This window comes from Nicotiana sylvestris, chromosome 7 (assembly GCF_000393655.2).
Source record: "Nicotiana sylvestris chromosome 7, ASM39365v2, whole genome shotgun sequence".
In the NCBI taxonomy this organism is placed as follows: domain Eukaryota; kingdom Viridiplantae; phylum Streptophyta; class Magnoliopsida; order Solanales; family Solanaceae; genus Nicotiana; species Nicotiana sylvestris.
Window position 1 is genome coordinate 24,095,189 of NC_091063.1, and position 10,723 is coordinate 24,105,911.

Here is a 10,723-nt window from a genome sequence, read left to right on the forward strand (position 1 = left end):
ACAAATGAGAGGCAAGGGCATCGCGGGCTAGAGTTTGGCTTTGATTTGAGGTAATTAACGCTTCCATAATGGGTTCTGAGGGTTCGAAACCCCGAACTATGTGTTCTATGATTACTATTGAGGTGACGCAAATGCCAAGTGATGGGCGTGTGGGCGTGTACCGTGAGAATCACGGCCTAGATCATTTCATGGCACCACTTAGTGACTCTTTGTTGCTGATATATTTGTTGTAATTAGGTGATTAAGTTAATGAACTGCAAATCGTGCAAATTAACATGTTAAGACTTCACGCCAATACTGCTAAGACCCGAGAGGTTGTTTCTTGCTATCATATCATTTGCTTCATTGATATTCTGTACTCAGTCCTGTTCATGCATATTATATCATGCCTCAGTCTCGATTATTGTTATTTGACACATCATATCATTATTCGAGCTAGTATCTTGACATTTTGAGCCCTTGTGTATGAGATTGGAGAGTGAGGCCGAGAGCCTGATATTGAGTGACAGTATGGGATTGGGTTGCACGCCGCAGCGAGATATTGATTATGCCTTCGTTGGCTTGTTAAAGCGCTTGGGCTGAAAGGAGCCCCTCTGGAGTCTTTACACCCCCAGTGAGCGCAGATGATGATATCGTGGGATGGATCTTCTCTGGACATGGATCTTGTCCGAAGTATTTATACCTGGAGATATATCTTCTCTATAGGGCTGGAATGACCTTCCTCGGTACTGAATGACTGCGGTAAGTGATGTGTATATATTCCGGGATGGATCTTCCCTGGGCCGGATAGCCATATACAGTACCGAGTGGTTGAGCACTTGTGAGTGTAGGTATTCAGAATATTGAACATGCTATCCGTGCATTGGTACAGAGAGATTCCTGAGTTTTATACTCCGTACTGTTCAGTCTGTATTTATTTACTGCTGAGTATTTACTTGAACTGCAAGCATGTCTACTTTTCTGTATAGTTTAATTGTATTATCTGGAGGTTTGGTTCGTCACTACCTGTCAGTCCATAGTTTAGACTTGTTACTTACTGAATTGGTCTACTCACGTTACCCTCTCCACCTTGTGTGCAAATCCAGGTATCTCAGGGAATGGTAGCGGCTGTTGACTATTCCGGTTGTGGACTTGACAGAGATAGCGAGGTAGCTTCCTGGAGACCGCAATTCCGCTTTCTCCTTTTCTATCTTCCTATTAGTACTTTGTTTCCATTTCCAGACTGTTTTGGTCTTGTCTTATTTCAGAACTATTGTAGTGTTGCTCATGACTTAGTGACACCCGAGGTCGGGCTTGTATTTTTCCGCTTGTTAGATTTTATCTTCATATCTTTATCGGATTTCAGTTGAAAAATGGTTTTACTTAAGTTTTCAAATGAAATGTGGATTAAATTGGAAATGTGTCGGCTAGCCTAGTTTCACGATAGGCGTCATCACAACTGGGTCGGTTTGTGGTTGTGACAATAATAAATTGTGTCAAGAAAATAAAATCAAGATTGAAAATATTGCAACAATCGTAGTATTTGATTTCATATATTTGAGTGTTTCAATCTCTATGATTTCCCTGATTCTTCTTTTCACAATTAAATAAATTCAAGGGTCTTCAAGCTTAATCTTGAATCTATAGTTGTTTTCATGAACAATGATCTTGAATTCAACTGATACAAACTTTGATTTGAACTTGTACTCCTTGAATCTTGATTTGTTCTTCGTTCTTGAGTTTGAACTTGATTTCTTAAACTTGAACTTGTTAGCTTGAAGCTTAAAACTTGTGGAAGAATTTGATGAATTTGATTCACGATCACTCTCTTGATTCTTGTTATAACTTTTGGTCTCTTTTTGAGTTATAAAGACGCCTATTTATAGTTGTGGGAGGAAAGAGTTATGATAAGAATAAACTCTTTCCGACCAATCACATTGAAGAGTGACAAGGCCGTATTTGATTGGCCAGAACTTGTCACTTGCACATGTGTCATAGTTTTATTGGCCATTTAATTTGACTTGGCATGCCTTGTCATTTTGACACGTAGCACGATCCTATTGGATCTTCCATTTGACTTGGTATGCCACGTTATTTCACGTGTGGCGCCAAATTGCGCCTCTAGGAAGATGATAGCTTGGGCCTAATGAAGTGGGCTCATCATTTGTAGCCCAATTAAGTGGGCTAGCCCAATGTATTCAAACTTAATTATTTAATCAATATATATTGGACTTATATAAATAATCCAATTATATTATTCCAATAAATTTATTTGAACTAATATATCTTGAATTTAAAATATAATTCAAATTAGTTTATGAATTTAAATTCAACAAATTTTATATGTTTACAATGATATCACATGTTAAAATACACAAATAATATAATTATTATATAATGAAAAGGCATATGACTTAAATTCAATCATGTATTGCAGGAAAATTGCAATAATAGTTAATTGTAGAGAATTTTTCAGAAAGCACTATGTTTTAGTGATTATTAGCTTGCTATAGCGACCATTTACTAAATTACTTCCTATAGATATGTTTTCAGTTGTTATAGACTGTATTCGATGTATTATTGCTAATGTATTCATGAATATAGTAGCAAAACTCGGTAGAAAATAGGGGAGTCCAGCTAAGCAGAGAATGTATTCGACTGTATTCGCGAGTTGTATTCGTGAATACAATAATAGAATTTGCAAAAAAGGTCTTCAACCGTTTAAAAACGGTAGGTGAATCAATTAATGCGATAGACTCCTAATATAACTCAACAAACTCAATTATAATATACAAAATTTGTATTTCCAGTTATAGAAAAGATTCTCAACCGAAAAACACCCCAAAAACAGAGCAATCTTTAGAGATTCAATCCATCCTTTCTTTTTTAGTGGTATCTTTACTAAAATATTTTTTTGTGGTATCTTTACAAATAGATTTATATATTGAAATTATATAATTACATTGAATACAATTAAATACATAAAAATACATTGAATACATGAAGTATAACAGGTCATCTGTAGTGCAAATACATATAAATACATGCAGCAGATACATATGAATACATAAATTATATTAAGTAAAAAAACATATGAATACATTGTACAATACATTGGACACATACTGCTGAATATATACTGCTGGACAAACAGTAAAACGAAGTGAAGCTTTAAAACTATATAATTATATTGAGTACAATTAAATAGAGTGAATATATTTAAAAAGTAGAAACAACTAAAGGCAATGAAATACATAGAATACAACGAGATATATTGAAATACAATGAAAAAAAGGTAACAGATTCTTCAAGTTCCTCAGCCCCAAACTCCATCCCCATTCCACCGATATCCAGGTCGCCGCCATATGGGGCGTCGCTGCCAGTTAAATGTAGACAGCTGTTGAAGATGCACTAATTTAAAGGATCAAACGGAAACTAGAGACAGAACTTCTTCAGATCTCACAAAGCAAACATGAACAATCAATGCAAAATCTAAGAAAAATTTAGAATGAGTAACACAACTGTGTGAAAGAAATCGCCGGCCGGAGGGCGGGGTTAGGGATGACACAACAAGGAAGGGGGGAAGTGGTCGCCGACCGGATCTGTCGTTGGCGGAACACATCCCCTGCTAAGGTTTCTAAAAGCAGGGGAGGAAAAACCATGGGGAAAAAGAGAAGAAAGAGAAAAGAGAAAAGAGGAGAGAGGGAAGAGAGAGGGAGGGAGAAAAATAATACACAGAGTATTTAAAGGCTTAAAGGTAGGAAGTGGCCATAAATAGATATTTTGCTATAAAAATTAATAGGTAGCTATAGGAGATAATTTTTTAAAAAGTTATTTATTTATAATAAATAAGGTATCAACCTTTGGTATAGGAGGTAAAATTTTCTTAATGATACTTTCTTTTAGGAATGTCAAATTTAGCTCAAGCCCAAATGACCCGCTCAACCCGTCCATGTCACGACTCGAATTAACCACCACCGGGACCGTGATGGCGCCTAACATTGAATCCACTATGCAAGACAATGTTATTAATTATTTTACCTTTTTACCTTTATCTTTAACAATTTACTAAATTAATGCAAGCATACATCAGAATTACAAATGTGGAAGAACATAATTTAACAGTTTAGCTAATACCAATACGAAACCCATAACAATACTCCACCCAGAATTGGTGTTACAATCTCACGGACTATCTACGAATACTACAAATAGGGTTTGAACAAAGAAAATATATGTCTGTCTCTGAAATAGAAAAGAACAGAAAGAAACAAGATAGAAGGGGACGCCAAGGCCTGCGAACGCCTGCAGGACTACCTCAGGTCTCCGCTGGACTGAAGGCATCAACCTCTTACTATAGTCCATATGATCTAGTAATGGGATCTGCACAAAAGAGTGCAGAGTGTAGTATCAGTACAACTGACCCCATCTACTAAGTAAGTGTCGAGCCTAACCTCGATGAAGTAGTGACGAGTCTAGGACACAACGAACAACATAACCTGAAGTTAAACAATATCTAACAGAATAACAGTATTAAAAGCAAATCAAAAGTAACAGGGAGGGGTAACATGTTGTGTAGGATACCAACATAAAGAATCACATAAATAATAAAATGATACAAATAAGGCACTTGAACCGATAACAATAAGAAATCATAACAAACTGGCAATAAATGCATGGCATCACCCTTCGTGCTTTTACTCTCAATCCTCACCATGCAATCAATAATGAAAATGTGCACGACATCACTCTTCGTGCTTTATCTCTCTTCCTCACCATATAAATATTAGAAATGTGCACGGCATCACACTTCGTGCTTTATCTCTCTTCCTCACCATATGCATCAATATCAATGAAAATGTGCATGACATCACCCTTCGTGCTTTATCACTCTTTCCTCACCATATGCATAAGTATGAATGTGCACGGCATCGCCCTTCGTGCTTTATCGCTCTTTCCTCACCCAAACAATAGTAACAATCAACATCCTGGAAAGGGAATCAACAATAAGAATAAATACATCCCGGCATGAGAATCAACAATAAGAATTAAATACGTCCCGACAAGGGAATCAGCTATAGCCAATCTTGTTTCAATAATTAACTTCACAAATGAATCTCAACTGGAGCCAATGCTCAACAATAGACAAATACTACGAAAAATGATCATAAGTCTTACTCAACACGGGTAATCAACAATTTAGGCATTTATAGTACTTATCAAGAATCACAACGATTACAATTTAAGACTCACAGGCATGCTTGACACCAACGTATAGATACTCATCACTACACCTATATGGCGTACACTATATGTTGCCGCGCATTCACAGAGAAGGAATTTCCTTCAGACAAACTTTACTCTTCGCATTCGTGAGAGTTCCTTCGCGAACGCGAAGAAGAAAACCCCTGTGCACCTACAACAGCTAAGACATCAGAATCTCTAAGTCTCAAAACATCCCGAAACCTATCTAAAACTCACCCGAGCCCTCGGGGTTCCAAAACAAACATACACACAAACCTAAAAACATCATATGGACTTACTCGTGCGATCAAATCGCTAAAATAACACCTAGAACTACAAGTTTAGCATCAAAATCAAAGAAAACTCTCAAGAACTCTTAAAGATCCATTTTCACAACTGAGGGTCCTCGATTCACGTCATATGAATTCCGTTTCTTACCAAATTTTATAGACATAACTTAAATATCATATTAAACCTGTACTGGCTTCGGAACCAAAATACGGGCTCGATACCTTTAAATTCAAATATCTTTAAATTTCTGAAAACTCTTATAATTTCAGTTAAACAATTTCTTTCAAAAATTCATTTCTCGGGATTGGGACCTCGGAATTCAATTTCGGGCATATGCCCAAGTCCAATATATTTCTACGAACCCTCCAGGACCATCAAATCACGGGTCCGGGTCAGTTTTCCCAAAATATTGACCGAAGTCAACTTAAATTCAATTTTAAAGGCAAAATTAGCATTTTCTTAAATTTTTCACATAAGGGCTTTCCGGATATATGCCCGGACTGCGCATGCAAATCGAGGTGAGACACAAAGAGGGTTTTAAGGCCTCATAACACACAATTGACTTTTAAAACAACATTCTCCACCTCTAAAATAAATGCCCGTCCTCGAACGGACATAGAAAAGTACCTAGGTCGGGGAAAAGATGGGGATATCGGCTCCGCATATCGAACTCAGACTCTAAGGTAGCTGCCTCGGCAGGCTGACCTCTCCAACGAAAATGAGTAGAAGGATAACTCTTCGATCTCAACTGACTCCTCCTCATAGGTCAAGTCCTTATCCAATTGGATAGCGCTGAAGTCTAACAAGTGAGATGGATCATCGTGATACTTCCGAAGCATGGACACATGAAACACTTGGTGCACAACTGATAAACTTGGCGGAAACACAAGTCTATAAGCCACATCTCCCACTCTATCAAGGATCTCAAAAGGACCGATGAACCTAGGGCTTAGCTTGCCCTTCTTCCCAAATCTCATTACGCCCTTCATGGGCGACACCCTGAAGCAACACTTGCTCTCCGACCATGAATGCTACATCACGAACCTTACGGTCAGCATAACTCTTCTGCCTGGACTGAGCCGTACGAAGCCTATCCTGAATGATCTTAACCTTATCCAAGGCATCTTGAACTAAATATGTACCCAACAACCGAGCCTCTCCCGGCTAAATCCACCCAACCGGCGACTAACACCGCCTACCATATAATGCCTCACAGGGGGCCATCTGGATGCTCGACTAGTAATTGTTGTTGTAGGAAAACTCTTCAAATGTCAAGAACTGATCCCAAGAACCTCCAAAGTGAATAACACATGCTCGAGGCATATCCTTCAAAATCTGAATGGTATGCTCGGATTTCCCGTTCGTCTGAGGATGAAATATTGTGCTTAACTTGACCCACGTACCCAACTCACGCTGCACTGCCCTCTAGAAATGCAAGGTAAACTGCGTACCCCGATCAGAAATGATAGATACGGGAACACCATAAAGACGAACGATCTCCCGGATGTAAATCTCTACCTATCACTTAGAAGAATAAAAAACTACCATAGGAATGAAATGCGTTGACTTGGTCAGCCTATCCACAATAACCCATATTGCATCGAATTCCTCTGATTTCGTGGAAGTCCAACAATGAAATCCATAGTGATACGCTCCCACTTCCACTTAGGAATCTCAATCTTCTAAAACAAACCACCAGGTCTCTGATGCTCGTACTTTACCTGTTGACAATTCAAACACCGAGCTACACAAGCAATAATATCCTTCTTCATCCTCCCTCACCAATAATGTTGCCGCAAGTCCTGATACATCTTAGCGGCGCCCGGGTGAATAGAATATCGGGAACTATGGGCCTCTTCTAAAATCAACTCATAAAGTCCATCTACATTAATCACACAAACATGACCCTGCATCCTCAAAACTCCATCATCTCTGACTGTAACCTGCTTGGCACCTCCGTGTCGCACTGTGTCTCTATGGATAAGAAAATGAGGATCATCATACTTCCGATCTCGAATACGATCAAATAATGAAGATTAGAAACATCGAACCTCACGAACTGATTGGCTAAAGCCTAAACATCCAAAGCAAGCGGTCTCTCAAAGACCGGAATATACGCAAAGCTACCCATACTGGCTGACTTCCTACTCAAAGCATCGGCCAGTACATTGGCCTTCCTCGGATGATACAAGATGATGATATCATAGTCTTTCATAGTCTTTCAACAACTCCAACCACCTCTTCTGTCTCAAATTTAGTTCCTTCTGCTTGAACAATTACTGCAAACTCTTGTGATCCGTGAACACCTCGCATGAAACGCCGTATAAATAATGCCTCCAAATCTTCAACACATGAACAATGACTGCTAGCTCCAAATCATGAATTGGATAATTTTTCTCATGAATCTTCAACTATCTCAAAGCTTATGCAATAACCTTGCCATTCTGCATCAGCACCGCACCAAGTCCAATACGAGATTTATCATAATATATTGTATATGGCCCTGAACCTGTGGGCAAAACCAACACATGCGCCGTAGTCAAAGCTGTCTTGAGCTTCTGAAATCTGACCTCACACTCGTCCGACCACTTGAACTGGGCACCCTTCTGGGTCAGCCTGGTCGTCGAGGCTGCAATAGATGAAAACCCCTCCACAAACCGACGGTAATAGCCCGCCAAACCCAAAAAACTCCGGATCTCTATAGCTAATGTGAGTCTAGGCCAGTCCTTGACTACCGCAATCTTCTTAGGATCCACCTGAATACCCTCTACTGATACAACATGACCCAAGAATGCAACTGAACTCAACAAGAACTCATATTTTGAAAATTTTGCATACAACTGACTATCCCTCAGAGTCTGAAGAACTACTTGAAGATGTTGCTTGTGCTCCTCCTGGCTGCGGGAGTAGATCAAAATATCATCAATGAAGACAATCACGAAGGAATCCAAATAAGGCTTGAACATTCAGTTCATTAAATCCATGAAAGCTGTTGGGGAATTGATCAACCCAAACGACATCACTAAGAACTCATAATGCCTGTATCGAGTGATGAAAGCTATTTTAGGGACATAAGATGCCCTAATCCTCAACTGATGGTAGCCAGATCTCAAATCAATCTTCGAAAATACCTTGGCACCCTGAAGCTAAACAAACAAATCATCAATCCTCGACAATGGATACTTGTTCTTGATGGTGACTTTGTTCAACTGTCGATAATCTATGCACATCCTTATCGACCCATCCTTCTTCTAACAAACAACACCGGCGCACCCCAAGGCGAGACACTCGATCTAATAAAGCCTTTATCCAGCAAGTCCTGCAACTATTCTTTTAATTCTTACAACTCCGACGGGGCCATACGATATGGCGGGATAGAAATAGGCTGAGTGCTTAGAGCCAAATCAATGGAAAAGTCAATATCCATGTCGGGTGGCATCCCCAACAGGTCTGAAGAAAATACCTCTGGAAACTCACGAACAACGGGCAAAAAGTCCATAGAAGGAACCTCAGCACTAGATTCACGAACATACGCCAAATAGGCCAAATATCCCTTATCAACCATACGACGAGCCTTCATATATGAGATAACCCTGCTGCTAGAATGACCAGGAGTCCCTCTCCACTCCAAACGAGGCAACCCTGGTAATTTTAAGGTCACGGTCTTGGCATGACAATCCAATATAGCATGATAAGGGGATAACCAATCCATCCCCAAAATGACATCGAAATCCATCATACTGAGAAGTAAGAGATCTACACGGGTCTCAAGACCCCCAATAATGACCGCGTAAGCATGATAAATACAATCTACCACAATAGAATCAACCACCTGTGTAGACACATATACAAGAGCACTCAAAGAATCATGAGGCACAACCAGATAAGGGCCAAAATAAGATGATACATAAGAATATGTGGACCCTAGATCAAATAGAACTGAGGCATCTCTACTGCAAACTGAAACTGTACCTGTGATAACTACATCGGAGGCCTCAGCCTCATGTCTGGCTGGAATAACATAACATCGGGGCAGAGCCCCACCACTCTGAACTACATCCTTAGGACGACCTCCTGTTGGATAACCTCCACCTCTAGCTACTTGGCCTCCACCTCTAACACCTCGACCCCTACCTCTAGCTGGCTGAGCGGGCGGTGGAACACCCGGTGCTGGAACCATAGCACGAGAACCCTAACGCTGAGAACTGCTTGAGTCTCGAGGGCAAAATCTAGCAATGTGCCTCGCATCACCACAAGTATAGCAAGACTTCGGCTGCTAACCCTGAAACTGACCTTGATGGCCTGGATAACCACCCTGAAAACTCTAGAGCGGAGGTGCACTGATAGGAACTGGTGGTGCACTATAGGAAAACTGATCAGAATACTGCATATGAGAACTATGACCACCTGGAGCACTGTGAAAAGCCTGAAGTGCTGACTGAAATGGTCTAGGAGGATGGCCTCTTCCAAAAGAATCCATGCCTACAGACGAGGCACCACTGAATCTGCTAGAATGACGAGGCCTTTTATCAGACCCCTGACCGCTCCCCTGAGCTAGAACCATCTCAACCCGCCTGGCCACATTGGCCGTATCCTGGAAAGAAATCTCGCTACCTGTATCCTTAGCCATCTGCAGTCTAATAGGCTGTGCGAGTCCCTCAATAAAACACCTCACCCTCTCTCTCTCTCTCTCGGTGGGAAGTATCGGAAGAGAATGACGATCCAAATCAATAAACCTCGTCTCGTACTGGGTGACAGTTATAGAACCCTATTGAAGATGCTCGAACCGCCTGTGGTACTCCTTTCTCTGAGTGACGGGAAGGAAATTCTCGAGAAATAGCTGCGAGAATTGGTCCCAAGTGAAAGCTGGTGATCCAGATGGTCTGGCCAAACAATAATCTCTCCAGTATTTCTGGGCGGAACCTGGCACACGTAAAGTAGCAAAGTCGACCCCATTGGTCTCCACTATCCCCATGTTCCGAAGAACCTCATGACAACTGTCTAGATAATCTTGGGGATCCTCTGAAGATGTACCACCATAGGTAGTAGTGAAGAGCTTGGTGAACCTATCCAACCTCCATAAAGTATCGGTAGACATAGCTGCTCCATTACCGGTCTGAGCTACTACACCCGGCCGAACTACTCCAACTGATTGAGTTGCTGGAGTCTGAAACTAGGAAGCAATCTGCTCCGGAGTGTGGGTAGCGGG

The 10,723-nt window shown here is 40.6% G+C and overlaps 1 protein-coding gene across 1 annotated transcript; it reads right to left on the bottom strand.

Moving 5' to 3' along the window:
- Window positions 1-8,358: 8,358 nt before the first annotated feature.
- On the bottom strand, window positions 8,359-9,694 carry LOC138872854 (uncharacterized). Its single transcript, XM_070151275.1, has 3 exons — window positions 9,455-9,694; window positions 9,107-9,346; window positions 8,359-8,412 (listed from the first exon to the last, which is right to left on the bottom strand). The coding sequence occupies exons 1-3, from the start codon at window positions 9,692-9,694 to the stop codon at window positions 8,359-8,361; spliced, it is 534 nt and encodes a 177-aa protein (XP_070007376.1).
- Window positions 9,695-10,723: the final 1,029 nt, after the last annotated feature.

What these genes read in the sequence shown, in the direction of transcription:
- LOC138872854 (XM_070151275.1), bottom strand. Translation starts at nt 9,694, where the DNA reads ATGGTTCCAGCACCGGGTGTTCCACCGCCCGCTCAGCCAGCTAGAGGT. An exon ending in TTTGCAGTAGAGATGCCTCA is followed by an intron (nt 9,347 to 9,454) that starts GTTCTATTTGAT and finishes GTGTCTACACAG; the next exon opens with GTGGTTGATTCTATTGTGGT. An exon ending in CTGGTCATTCTAGCAGCAGG is followed by an intron (nt 8,413 to 9,106) that starts GTTATCTCATAT and finishes CTACTCCCGCAG; the next exon opens with CCAGGAGGAGCACAAGCAAC.